Here is a 15289-nt window from a genome sequence, read left to right on the forward strand (position 1 = left end):
TTGTAGTCCAACAATATCTGAAGGCCAGAGATTCTCAATTCCTGGTATAAATATATAGAATTTTGTCTGAATTCAATAGCGCTAAGCTAAGAAAGCATGATGAGACAATAAACAATGGTTTGACCTTAACGGAGAGATCATATTTAAACAGGATTTTTTTCTTATACATAAACATTTGTTTAGCTAATTTTTTTTTGGTCTTTACCATTCATTCACATGTAAAGTCTTTGTATTGTTTGTGTTCATAACCCCAATGACATGTCAGATGATAATAGATGATAGCTAATTAGCTTGCAAATTGATGTTAAAATGATAGGAATTTGTTTGTTTAAAAAGCAGTGAATTTACACGGCTTTCATCAGTATTGGTCTTTAATTAATGGGATTTCAGGAAATCAGTATCCGCATAACGATATTACAAGCACGTTGAGGTTAGGATTGCACTGACAAGATAAGAAGCAGAGTCTCATAAAGTGATCACCAGGGGGAAATATATTGTCAGTAACAGTAATTACAGCAGGTAATTGTGTCATTTGCTCTGTTTCAGTCCACTGAGCAATGAACCTACCAGCTGCAACATGCTTTCCCCCCTTTGATCTTCAGGGTTTTAGAAAATCTCACACAGCTTAGTAATGAAGATAAATGCTAAGAACATCTGACATTGTATAGATAGGTAGATCTCAAATTAATTGGATTGATTCCTTGGAAAAACGACTTTCCTCTTAGATACCTATTTTTATTCATGCTTTTCATTGCTTAATCAATGTGTATGTTTATTAATAAAATATTGCTTATTGTTTTGGCCATTGATTTTGTTAAAATGTCATATTAAATAATACCTGGACTGAGAAGAATTAATTTCAGGAAAATTAATTTAGGATCTGATTTAGCCAAAGTTACATACATATTTAATTACTTATATCTACCTACATATTAAAAACATTGGGATAGCGTAGGATTTAGGGGCCTACTGGCTTTCTGCAAAAATTGATTGCAGATATCCATGGCTCATCAGGTCTTCATAGTATCAAACAGGTCTTGCTACAGGTTGCTAGTGAGGCCTACACAATAATTAATGGAAACTCGCAGAATATTCTGGGAATGGAAACTAAAGCTTATAAACAGGTGTCGAAGATTACACCCAAACTCTTAACGGACGGTGCCTCCCCCCGCAAGAGATGGGAGTTGCCCCCCCAATCCCATATCGTCCTGACCCAGCCAAAGGACCTCTGTCTTCGAAGGATTTAACTTCAACCAGCTCCCACGTAACCATCTGGCCACAGCTTCCAAACATCTGATCAGTGTGTCTGGGGCCGAGTCAGGATGGCCGTCCATCAACAGATAGAGTTGGGTGTCTGTTATCAGCATACTGATGGCAGCCCAACCCAAAACTCCAGACAAGCTGGGTGAGGGGGCGCATAAAGATGTTGAAAAGCATTGGGGAGAGTATCGCACCCTGCAGCACTCTACACATCAAGGAGTGGCGCGATGACAGTCGTCCCCCCCAAGTGCCACCATCTGTCCCCTGAAATTTATCTGAGAGATAGTCAGTAAACCTGATTTAGAAATAATTTGTGGAAATAGCTTGCTTGCTCTTAATGAACATATATGCAAATCCAAACCTGCAAATTATTGCAAATGTCTTGCAGTTTTATTTCTTTGAAGTGTTGTTATAAAAGTGTAATTCAATGACCACCAAAGCCAGTATTGCTTTGCCAAAGTCAATGTAATGGACACTGAATCAATTTGTAAAAAACTTTAAATCCTAAAATACCGATTCTCCAAAGCAATGCAAACCTAAAATGAAAAACACACTTAATGCTGCTGATGTTTTTGATTTATGCTCTTTTAAAACATCTATGAAGGTAACAGAAAGTGCATGGCATAATATCTGCAAAATCAAATTAATTCTGGTTTTATTCTTACTTCTCGCTTGAATAGCCAGTGGTTGGTTTTAGGTGTGATTTTTTTCTGATTCGTCACCTAAGCCATGCACAGCATTCTGTCTGCTCCCTTGAAAGAAAAATGGAATGTAAAAATAATCAATGAAGAAGAGCAAATATATCATTTTGTGTATTTAGGCCTTGGTTACAGATGAGTATGAGTTCCTTAAAGCAGTTCTTCTCAAGCAAAATATTGATCTGCACATATGTTTATGGAAAACTGAAAAGGAATGACACCACTCCTCGACTTTCAAAGGAGTACTTGCCAAAGGTTGCCACTGTTGTACTCTGCAGCTTGTTCCTCTATTAACAATGTAATTGATACAGTTACTGGACTGACAATAATTCTGAGACTAAGGAATTAGATAAATGTGAAAAACAAATATTCTCACACTTCCGCCTTCCTTTTTGAATAAAATTAGATTCATTTTATAAAAATGCCAGAATGTTGCATTACTTTAGGTTCAATGTCTTTATTGCAATAATACCTCCCCGTTTGTGGAATGTTCTCTCCAGGGAGGTTTGCCTGGCGCCTTCATTATACACCTTTAGGAAACAGGCAGAAATGTTCCTCTTTAGCCAGGCCTTTGGCTGATTGACATCCAATGCCCTGTGTTCGGGAGAGTGGGGGTTATTGTGTTGTTTTTGTTTTTATTATGTATTTTGTTTTTTTATATTATGATTTTTTGTTGTAACCGCCCTGAGACTTGCAGGTATAGGGCTGTATACAAATTTAATAAATAAAAATAAAACATTTCATGTGGGTGTTAATATAAACTATGGAATGCAGCCCCACAAGCTGTAGTGCACTTATTTGTTTTTGAAAATTTAATTGTTTTAAACCGTTTTTAATATTAACATGGTGTTTTAATTGTTGTAACCTGTCCTAGGACCTTAGAGTAAGGGCAGGCAATAAATTGTAATAATAACAATTGCAGCAGCAGCAACAATAGCTGCTAACTTGGATAGCTTTAAAACAGGGGTCAGCAAACTTTTTCAGCAGGGGGCCTGTCCACTGTCCCTCAGACCTTGTGCTGGGGCCGGACTATATTTTGAAAAAAAAGGGAACAAATTCCTATGCCCCACAAATAACCCAGAGATGCATTTTAAATAAAAACACACATTCTACTCATGTAAAAACACCAAGCAGGCCCCACAAATAACCCAGAGATACATTTTAAATAAAAGGACACATTCTACTCATGTAAAAACACCAGGCAGGCCCCACAAATAACCCAGAGATACATTTTAAATAAAAGGACACATTCTACTCATGTAAAAACACGCTGATTCCTGGACCATCCATGGGCCAGATTGAGAAGGCGATTGGACTGGATTCAGCCCCCGGGCCTTAGTTTGCCTATCTATGCTTTAAAAGATTAGGCCAATTTACAGTGTATAGGGCTATGAATGCCTTCTGGCCTGCTGACTATGTTGTATCTCCACTGTTGGAGGCAATATGCCTCTGAAGAGCAATTACTGGGAACCACAAGTGGTGAAAGTGCTTTTGCACTCAGGTCTAGCTTGCAAGCCTCCCATTGGCATCTGGTTATCCTCTGTGAGAACAAGATGTTGGACTATAAATGACCTTTGCTTTGATCCAGTAGGGTGGTTCTTAAGTTCACAGTCATAGGCAAGGCTTATAGACGCTGAGCAACAGGGAGTTAGCTTGTAAAGGTAACCTTTCCACCTGTCAAAAATAGTGGCTGGTTATCTGACCCCAAGGTGAACTCCCCTTTCCACATCTGATTGCCCCTGGGTTCCTTTTGAATTCACCAAAAAATGCTTTTGAAATAGAGATACAGTCTTGTGTTCCTTAAAGAGGCAATGGCAAAGAGCCTCTTTACTGAGAGTTCCTGATTAGTTCTGAAAAAAGAAAGAAAATAAATGTGCTTTAGAGGCATAGGGAGGCTTGAAGCAGGAAAAGGGTTTACCTAAAGCAGTGGTGAGTAACCTCTGTCTCACAGGACAAATTTGGCCTGCCTGGCCTCCCCATTTGGCCTGCCATTTGTTGGCGAGATATGTTCAGGGGGTGCAAGATTGGATATCTGTATGCTAAGCTCTTGGTCCAGTAAATTTTAGGATCAGATCTTACCAATATATACTATCTTTGTTTGGAAACAATGTCCTTGGTCATCTGAACAGCTTTCTCAGAAGCGATGTGGAAAGCATATTAGGTGCATCACTCAAAGTGAATGCTGCGAAGCAAATGCAGAGTGCAGTTTGTATTAGACATTTAATGGAAACGCAACCACTTCATTAACTCTGCAGCGTTATTATGTGCTCTATATCATTATGTGATCCAAATAGGCTGTCAACAAGCATTATGTTTTAAGCAGCTTTAATTTAAATGTGATCTTTGCTTTAAATTTAGACAATGCCTTCAGGAATCCATATGATCACTCAGTGATAAAGTTAATTATTTCTTCATGTAAGCATCGAAATATACCTATATGTGGCAGAAATTTAAATCAGCCCTTTACTCGTTGTCCCCATCCATCCCTGAATAAGCAATACCTTAAGTGTGACTCTGTTAGGAACGTGATATATTGTACTAATATACTAGTAAAAGCACCGTGCACCCAATAATTTTGGCCTGGAAAAACAATGTTGGCTATTTTTGTGGCAATAAAGCTATTGCATCTGACTGTCTACTCAACCTGAAATCTTTAAGAAAGCATCTTTCTCCTGAGAATTCCATTACAGCAGTATAGTAAAAAATGGATGGGCTCCCTTCCCAGAGCACTGCAGCATTAAAAAAAAAAAAGAGTGTCTTCTCTCTTTCCCCTCTCTGTTGCATTATTTAGCTGTTAGAGTGGTTACTTCGATGGTGGTGTATATTTTGAGGAAAATTCCATTTTAAAAGCTGTGAATGCCTAACCCTTTTTATACCAAGGCTGAGAATCACTGAAAAACATATTATTTCATAGGAGCAAATAAACCATACTTGATCTTCTCGAAAGCTGTAGTTCATAGGAAACAATTTAGGTGCAAGTTCTATTTCTATGCATGTAACTAAAGGTCAAGCTAGATGTGTGCATTAGTTCCCAACCCTCGTGTTTAGCCCAAATCAATAACAAGGAAGTAATGTATTGTCCAGTTACATTGGAAGAATTTCAGTTAGTTCAAGGATGTGGACAAGGTACATAGATAGGTGCAGGCAGACACTTGCATTCCCGACCCATAACCCTGGTAAATTGTCCAGGCACATAGTACTGAAAGCTGGCCAAGTTATTTAGGCATCCAAGGCAGGGAATCGCTTTGCCTAATGGTAGCACCAGCTCTGTCTGCTTATCTAAAAAAAGCTTTACCTGTTTAATTAATGCACATTTGGCAGTTAGATGCATGGCAGCAAGGAGAATGTAAAAGCTGGAAGTGAGTAGTTTTGATTGCTTCAAGACACAGTCCTATGCATTCTTACCAAGAAGAACATGGATAGGCTTTGGCCACTCCAGCATAACCCTGTGAATGCTGGCTTAGAAGGAAGCCCCCTGCAATATTCAATGGCTGTTACTCCCAAGGAAGATGTCAGCCTACCTCCCAGATAAATAAGTTTAGAATTGCAGCCCACTAGGAAGCAAGTGTAACTTAACTAAGTGGGACTTACTTATAAGTAAGCATATGCCAAATAGTTTTGCAATCTTCTCATTTATTGATAAGATCCCTCCTGTCCCTGTAAAATGCATCCTGTTTGTCCCAGACAACCATCAAGGCTTCTCAGGTTGTTATTTAAGCTAGTGAATGGTTGTTGGGGCATGGCAGCCCAGTGCTGAATGGAAGTCACCTTAAATCTCACACTATTTGCTCTCCTAAGCAAGCCATAAAGACAAAAACAAGTACAGTAAAAGGTAGGGGAGGAGAGTCATTAGTCTTTAATCCACCACATCTCATTTTCATTCACCCCCCCCCCTTCTGAGGTTTGTAGCAGAGATGGAGGACAACATTTCAATGCAGAGTGACAGGAATGAAAATGACTTTAACAAAATTAATAGCCTTTTCCTTTTACCTTGGACACCCCAGTGAACCACCTGCACTCCCTGTCTCATTTCCAGTTTTACTTCTTTACTACAATGTTTTTTCCCAGGCAGGAAATTCCATAATTGAAGTGCATCCATAAAAAGGCTCTGTGTCTGATACTCACCAAACAAGTCTGATGTAAAGGGAGACTAGATAACAGAGCCTGGGAAGACAACCTTATAGGTTAAGGAAGTTCATATGGGCAAAGGTGCCCCTTTGAATAACCTCTAAATTTGGGCAAAGGGGTCCTTTTAAGATTATGATCATTGTGAGCAGAAGCTTATAGATTTGGCTTTACCTGAGTTGCCATGGTCCAGTAATGCTATAGGATTACAGCTCCCCAGGCACCAGGGTGGAAGAGAACAGCTGAGAATTGAATCAGCTGAGCTTAAAATATGATTGAATTTCAAAGCTGCCATTTCTAGCTCAAGGCCTTTGCCTTGCAATAAATATATTAAAGACCACCTGCAATTCTGCGCTCCTCCATGTCTTTGCACATCTACACAAGACAGTCTGGCAATGGAAGAAAAGGTAACAAAATTTCACCAGACCAACTAGTCCACCGAATGGGATATATTACATGAAAAGAGAACCCAGCTAGATTTCAATAGCCTTAAGATGATGATAAAAAGTAGCCAAGACTATCTGTTTAATTCTGTAGCATAGCCAATGTCCATAGCCCTCATTGTCAAAGTTGTGACTTCTCTTTCTTTCCTAATAGCTTGATCCTATATAAACACTTCTTTTTCCTGCACAGAGGCAGCCTGTGGAGTTCATGGTTGCTGGAGGTCACCAAGTCATATAGTGAAACAAGATTACTGAGGTAGCTAGGTAATTTTATGAATAGCAATATAGTTATACATGCTGAGGTGAAAGTAATTAAACTGTGTACTTCAGAAATCAAAAACAGAAGTTCTTTAATATAGTTTGCTAAAGACTAAATAAAGGCTTGCAAGATCAAATGTTCTGACCATATCATTATGATCTGAGGCAGATGAAAATGAAGCAGTTGCACAATGACCCACTTCAGACAACCTTTTCTAATTTTCTGAACTATTATTTGGACCACTGAGAACTTACTGTGTGAGAACTTACTTTCCCTGCCTCCTCCTCTGTAAGATTTCTAGCTTCGTTTTCTTGTTGGTTATAACCGTAGTTTCCTGTGATATCAAAATCAGCCCAAACTATGTAACTAGGATTGCCTCAAAACCATGATTTGCAAAAACAACCCATACATAATTTCAAGTTATGTGTTGGTGGAATCCTCTCAGCTGAGCCACTCAGTGCTACGAAGTTGTGAACCACAACCCAAAAAGAGGTGCTACTTCCATACTGCAAATTGATGAGATATTTGCATACGTTATACAGTTTTAACTATTAATCAAAGCCAGTTTCAAACTTGCATCCTTCAGATCATTCTTTTCATATCTACCAAACAGCCAAGGAGCCTCTGGTACATTTGTCATATAATCCTTGCAGATTGTAGACAATTTGGGCGCACATTTCCAGGTCCATAGTTCACAAAAAGTGGTTGCCGGAGGCTTTATTGGACTTCGATTTTGCCCTGCAGTGTATATCCTAGTACACACTCTGTACCCTTTGGCAGCACACTGCAGGAAAAGACCAATAGCAGTAGGCAAGCTGTCTTTTAATGAAGTTTGTCTTGTATAACTGATCTTTTCTTTCAAGTACCTCTGATAAGCTTCAGAGGAACTCCAGGGTTCCCTGAAACACAGTTTGAAACCTACCAATCCAAAGCATCAAAAGAGGCTGATGTGATGTATCTCAGGTATCTGAAATTATATTTCTAAAAAGAAAAGGTGTCTAGCTAGCACCTAGGCAGTAACCTGAAGTTCAGATGGGCGTGCAGTCCTAAACTGGTTAGCCTTGCTTAAAGGACTAGCTCCACAAAATTACTGCTTTATTCCCATAAGCTTAGAAAATGAGTGACTATAGTTCATGAGACCCGGGGAAGGTTCCAGAAGAATTAGTGTTAAATTCAGGAGTTCTTGACTTCAATCTCTGTTGTTAAATGGGACAGAAATAAGGAAGTACGGTAGCAATAAGCAGAGTGAGCATAGAACTCTGGACATTTTGATGGACAAGATTCTGAAAAATGTTTGTTGAGCAATTGTTCTGTGATGGTTAGAGGGTCAAATTCGGACCTGAGGAGGCTCAGGTGCAAATCCCAGCTCAGCCACAAAGTTTCTTGAATGATTTTGGGTCTCCCACCTCTTTCTGGGCCTAATCAACCTCACAGGGTTGTTGTGAGAGTAAAATGGGTGACTTGTATTGAAAACTCTTTGAAGAAAAGGCATGGTAAAACTCTTAATAAAAATAAAATAAAATGCTGGTTTAATTCTATGCATCAGTTGCTGTATGAAACTTTAAATTATGTCGATCTTCTCACAAAGGAGCAAAACATTTATTTCTGCCATTTTAGAATTGTATGTGAGAATGGAAGCACAATTATTAAGATTGTGGAGTACTTCTGTTATTTTTATTACATTGATTTGTGGAGACAATGATGGCAAAACTCCCACTGATTTAATGGTTTTGGACTCTGTTTTGAGTGATCATAAGAGAGTTATACCACATTATTGTTATTGTTATTATTATTATTATACATTGCTTTCCCCCTGATTGGACTCAAGGCAGCTTACAGATACAAATAAGGACTGCTAAAAACAATTAGGGAAAAGACAACATTTAAAACAATTAAACGTTGATAGAAATAAAACTACGAAAGCAAATAAAACTATATACATACATAAAATTTATTAAAACCATACCAGTAATTAAAATAAAAACAGCACATTGCCATCCCTTTCATAAAAAGCAGTCAGTTCCCAAAAACGTGTTGGGATTCCCACTGTTTCAACACCCAAGCTTTGAAACAAAATATCAATTTTATTTCTTACAAAGCTTTTTGAGTAAATAAGAATGAACCACTCCTACAAGTTTCAGCTTCTTAGCATCAGAAATAGAGTCGTTGTTGCTGTTCTAAATAGCATTGTTTCACCTTCTAGAACACGATGAATGTCTCACAAACCAACACAGCTGTGATGAAAATGCACTCTGCTTCAATACCGTGGGAGGACATAACTGTGTTTGCAAGCCAGGTTTTACTGGAAATGGCACTGTATGCAAAGGTAAGGTATCAGAACAAAACCGCAATTGTTTATTGTCTTGCTGGATTTTACCTTTTCATTGATAAATGCTAAAGCTGCTTTTGTACCTGGAAGACGAATAATTCAGGCCCAACAACTTTAAGCAGAACCAATAGAAACCTAGTCAATTCATTTTAGCGTGCACTCTACTTATAAATAATATGCTGTTTCACACCAGACAAAGCAGTGATTTCATGTTTACCACCAAATGCAGTGGAGAATTGTGAGCAATTACAACTCCTGGGAATATGCATTGATGCAAAACATTCAGTGATAAATGCACTGCCAGTATGTTGTGTCAATATCTGCTTTGTGTTTCATATAAGTGTTTGTATTTCATATACTGTATTTTTCGCTCTATAAGGCGCACCAGACCACAAGATACACCTAGTTTTTGGAGGAGGAAAACAAAAAATATTCTGAATCTCAGAAGCCAGAACAGCAAGAGGGATCGCTGTGCAGTGAAAGCAGCGATCCCTCTTGCTGTTCTGGCTTCTGGGATAGCTGCGCAGCCTGCATTCACTCCATAAGATGCACACACATTTCCCTTTACTTTTTAGGAGGGTAAAAGTGAGTCTTATAGAGCAAAAAATACGGTAATCATAGCATTTGTGGAATTGGGAGCGACTGTGAGGATCATCTAGTCCAAGCCCCTGTGAAGCAGGAATATTTTGCCCGACGTGGGGCTTGAACCCACAACCCTGAGATTAAGAGACTCGTGTTCCACCATCTGAGCTATCTCAGAATGTTGGTGAGGTTGTGATGGACAGGCTCTGGGTCAGCCTCCTGTTCATCCAGCAACCAGTGAGAGCTGGGGAGACTAACAGCCAGGGGCCAGGGAGTTAAAGTTGGAAGCTTACAGTTTCATGGCCAGATAGGGAATTGACTCTCAGTGAGGACTATTTGTTAGGCTAGGTGGGCTTTAGCTGCCATTGTGGGCAGTTGGGGGTTTGGGCTATTTGAGTGGGGTTAGCTACTCAAGGCAACACAGTTGTTGGATGAGTGAGTGTTGCTGGATAGGAACACAGATAGCCATTCTAAATGGGAAAAATCTACCTGAGATTTGGTTTGGGAAAGGGTTCTGTTTAATAATTATCTGCAAAGGGTGTGTATCTTAAACTAGGTTTTGTGCATCCTTTGTGAAAAAATAAACCCTCATAGGGTGAAATTAAATAAACCCTTAGTTTTGTTCCAGAAGTCCCTCCTTATACTTTGAACTTCTGGGTGGGGAGTGAATAGACATTGATCCATTTTTAAAGAGTTGCAAGGTATTAAACTTATGTACAGTGGTACCTCGGGTTACATACGCTTCAGGTTACATACGCTTCAGGTTACAGACTCCGCTAACCCAGAAATATTGCTTCAGGTTAAGATCTTTGCTTCAGGATGAGAACAGAAATTGTGCTCCGGCGGTACGGCAGCAGCAGGAGGCCCCATTAGCTAAAGTGGTCTTCAGGTTAAGATCGGTTTCAGGTTAAGTACGGACCTCCGGAATGAATTAAGTACTTAACCCGAGGTACCACTGTAATCTTAAATGCTATTAGTTATTTCTAGACCCCTCCTATGTGAATAGCAGAAAGAGTTTTATCCATCAGCACACCCACAAAATCAGTTATGTTGCCCAGCCCCTATCTTCAGGTATGGCATCTGTCACAGAGGCAAGCAAACTTGGTTATCGGCTGAGTTTTAGAAACTTCCAAAGTCTGTAATTGAAGGCCTTTGCTTCCTGCCAAGGGAGTGACAGTCGGTAGCTGAATAAGCATTCATGCAACATTTAAAAACACACCAAACATAGACAGAGCCATTTGTATGGCTCTGGCTCCCTCCCTTCTAGCAGGATGTCAATTTTCTTGAGAAGATCGCAGCAAATGACCCCACCCCCCAATGTTTTTGAGGCTTAAAATGTCAAAACAGCATTGAATGAAGGCTGTGCATCCATGGAAAAGGGCCTACCATAGCACTCCTGCAAAGTTCAAAGAAGACCTCAGGCTGATGTAATTAAGCCCATCAGATTTATCACTGGCAATGTGACAAGCATCACATTAGACTTTTTAAGATCATGGATCAAAACATGATGGGCTGGAAGGCTACAGTATCTAATACATGAGCAAGTGAGGCTCAAAATCCTTCTTAATCAGGCACTTAGGAAAGTACCTTTGCCCTTGGACTCAATACAATTGAAAGCTACCACATTAACTTAAAACATTCACAGTGTGTTAATTTAAGATATTTACAGTGCTTTCATTTTTTGGTATTTGCAGTTCATGTCTACTCTCAGGTAAGTGGGTATAAGATTGTTTCCTTATTATTTTGTTTTTTACAATAGTATTGTGGGATCCTTTCCCACAATACTATTACTAATACTGAGAGCCAGTGTGGTGTATTGGTTAAGAGCGATAGACTCGTAATCTGGGGAACCGGGTTCGCGTCTCCGCTCCTCCACATGCAGCTGCTGGGTGACCTTGGGCCAGTCACACTTCTCTGAAGTCTCTCAGCCCCACTCACCTCACAGAGTGTTTGTTGTGGGGGAGGAAAGGAAAGGAGAATGTTAGCCACTTTGAGACTCCTTCGGGTAGTGATAATGCAGGATATCAAATCCAAACTACTACTACTACTACTACTACTACTACTCTTCTTCTTCTTCTTCTTCTTCTTCTTCTTCTTCTTCTTCTTCTTCTTCTTCTTCTTCTTCTTCCATCTTTCTTTTTTTATGGTTTCAGCTTTCTGCAAAGACGGTTGTAGAAATGGTGGAGCCTGTATCGCTTCCAATGTCTGTGCCTGCCCACAAGGATTCACAGGCCCAAGCTGTGAAACTGGTGAGAAATCCTCTCGTTGACTTGCAGAGTCGGTCTTACATTCTTACATAAAGTCATACAAAAAAATTACACTTTTTTAACATGTATCTAAAATTAAGTGCAGCTGTGGAAGGATAACTGGATCATTTGCTCCGTGTTTCCTTTCAGTAAACTCTTCTGCATCAAATGTAGTCATGGAATATATTTTTTGCATCACTATTTTTGGTACATAGAATTGTTACGGCGTGTATGTGGGCATTATTTTAGTTTTAATTGTGATTGTTTTCAGTTGTTGCTACAACCTAGAATGGAGTTGCGCAGATCTTGAATTTATGTTTATCTCAGGTTGAAGCAAATAAGCATCTTTCTGCAGCATAGATATATTGAAATATTATCTAAAGCTAGGTAATGACAATATTAGCAATGCAGCGAATCGTAAGTACATTATATTGTAGCAGTAAGCCCCGCCGAGTTCATTAGAAATTATTTCTATCTTATGGCTATGATCAAACCAAACTACTTATGTGTGGCTTACAGTGTACTGGGGCAACAAGAGGGAAAGTCTGGGTTTCGAAATTTATGCAAAAAGCTTTCCAATTGTGTAGTTTTTATTTGTATAACCCTGTTTGTCTATGTCCACTTTCACATGCATACTGCACGTTACATAGATTACAGGACTACTACTGATCCATGAGTAGAAAGCTCATATATATATGATTTGCATTCCATTTCTGATTGAAAAATGAAAATAGAAATTTAGCATTTTGGCTAAAATCTGAAAATTGCCTTGCGTTCTGTCAGAACTGCCTCCCATGATCTTACTTTGGTTGCCATTCTAATGCCAAGGAATGTATTCAAATTTCAGTGAAGTCCAATCTTCATTGTGAACTATCTTACCTGATCAGTCATAAGCTAAACAGTATTTGTACAAAACATCTGGAAGGAAGATGCTATAAAGAGATACAGGATAATCAAGCCATAGTTCTATCAAAAAGATTTTCAAACAGCAGTCAGGTCTGTGTGTGATGTTATCAAGCTCTAAACAGCAATGGTCCACCTGAGAAGTGAAAAATAATCCTGTTGTTCTTAGGTAGAAACTGCCATTGTAGTAACAGTTTCATGTAGAAAGAATACACATTTCTCTGCAAATGGATGGGGCTATTTTCAAACATTACTTGAGGGCAAATAATGCATATAGGTTTGTTTTGCTTTGGGTGGTATCCAGTGGTGTCACTCAGCTGATTGTAAGGCTTCTAAGGATCTCAAGGGGGCGTATATGGTTCTCTTCCTTCTTATTTAATCCCCCACAACAACCCTGTGAGGTAGGTTAGATTGTGAGGCAGTGACTAGTCCAAGGTCCAAGGTCACCCGGTGAGCTTCATGACCAATAATACATCATTTCTCTGTTTTATAACTTAATTTGCATACCTGAGGTTTGAAAGATTTAAATTCAGCTCAGGTTAGAGGCTTGCCCAGGTAATTGCTATAGATTAGATCTCTCTAGAGTTACGTGTCACATTCTGTGGAAGCTAAACATTTTGCATGTGTGACTGCTGCTCTTCACTGCAACTTTAAATTAATTTGTTCAGGTGCACTGGCCATGATAATAGAAAGATTTAGATTATGACTGATCCTAGGGGAGGCTTGCATAAAATCCTTTTAATTCCGGTACTCATGGTTTCTTAGAAAAATAGTTTTACTACTACTCAGAATATAATTTATTGTCAAAGCTGCCACAAAGCTTGTTAAGTGTGCTGATACTGCTAAAGCTGCTGGAGTATTTAGCACTTCAGATATACTGCTGTGTTCAGATAACAGTAGTCACAATGAACCCATACCCACTTGATTTGTAAGATCGCTAACTGGATTTGGTCTGAGCAATTATATAGGACTCCAGGTGACCCTAACCAAATTCTAATCAAGAAAGTTTGTCCACGTTTTTCCTCAACTCTCAGGAGAGAAGTAACGCTTCATTTTCCCTTCTCTGGTTTCTTTTCGTTTCTTCCTTTGCCCATCCCACTGAATGGGTAGCCAGGTAGCAGAAGGACAAGAACTTGCCTCTTCATGCTTCATCTCTGGCAAGGCAATGAACAGATTCACTCACTGAAAAGGAAGTGAAATCTATGGTTCCCGATAGGTTGCTGATCAGCCCTCAACAAATATGTAGATATATCAGCCTTGTACCTGGCACTGCTCAAGAATTCTTGTTGTTGTTGTTTAGTCGTTTAGTCGTGTCCGACTCTTCGTGACCCCATGGACCAGAGCACGCCAGGCACTTCTGTTTTCCACTGCCTCCCGCAGTTTGGTCAAACTCATGCTGATAGCTTCGACAACACTATCCAACCATCTTGTCCTCTGTCGTCCCCTTCTCCTTGTGCCCTCCATCTTTCCCATCATCAGGGTCTTTTCCAGGGAGTCTTCTCTTCTCATGAGGTGGCCAAAGTATTGGAGCCTCAGCTTCATGATCTGTCCTTCCAGTGAGCACTCAGGGCTGATTTCCTTCAGAATGGATAGGTTTGATCTTCTTGCAGTCCATGGGACTCTCAAGAGTCTCCTCCAGCACCATAATTCAAAAGTATCAATTCTTCGGCGATCAGCCTTCTTTATGGTCCAGCTCTCACTTCCATACATCACTACTGGGAATTCTAAGAAACCCAAAAGTCAGAGCAGTTTTGAAAGGTTCAGCCCACCATCTTGATTCAAAATGGACTCCAATTGTATCCGGTCTTAGACAAAAGCCAGCTCTGTGATGTCAGGAAACCATTATTTAAAGTTTGGTGATGGCATATTGAGCAAACAACTTTCTGAAGTATACAGTAGATACAATCTAAAGAAAGAGAGAATATAACTCAAGGATCTTTTACATTCTGTGTGCATCCTAGCCCTATTTCCATAAATCCATCTTTTGCCCTCTTTTAATTAGTATTCAGGATGAATGTCTGTTTCTACAGATGTAAAGATAAAATAGGTCACCATTAAAGTTTGTACTTTTCACTAAGTAAGAAGTGTGCCAGGATTTAATAAGTCAGACTGGGGTCAATTTCCCTAGCTCCTTTTATGCCATAAAGAAACACATTGTGGTTCATTTTTTCCTAGCAACTTAAATGTTATACAAAATAGAATTTTCCTGTCAAGTTAATCATTCAGCTCATAAAGCACTTTGAGGAATGTGAAAGGAAGAAGAAAATTGCTTAGTCTCTGCTCAGACTAAGATTCTATTTCTTTTATTTGCTGCTTTTATTTTATATTTTAGTCAAGGGATCCCCTGCACTTCTACAGGAAAGGGGAATAATAATTGTGTATTTTGATAATAGCCTTCGTATCTCCTTGGAAAAATTAAATACTTCTTTTACAACAAAAATGTT

The 15289-nt window shown here is 39.3% G+C and overlaps 1 protein-coding gene across 2 annotated transcripts in view; it reads left to right on the forward strand.

Moving 5' to 3' along the window:
- Positions 1–15289, forward strand: part of NELL2 (neural EGFL like 2) — a 111973-nt gene that overhangs the window by 70847 nt on the left and 25837 nt on the right. For both annotated transcript variants that reach the window (XM_083699170.1, XM_083699171.1), the window contains exons 14-15: positions 8989–9111; positions 11850–11945. In XM_083699170.1, the coding sequence (XP_083555296.1) occupies positions 8989–9111; positions 11850–11945 (219 nt within the window). The remainder of the gene's footprint in view (positions 1–8988; positions 9112–11849; positions 11946–15289) is intronic.

The sequence above is a fragment of the Podarcis gaigeae genome (assembly GCF_964106915.1).
Source record: "Podarcis gaigeae genome assembly, chromosome: 10".
NCBI lineage: Eukaryota > Metazoa > Chordata > Lepidosauria > Squamata > Lacertidae > Podarcis > Podarcis gaigeae.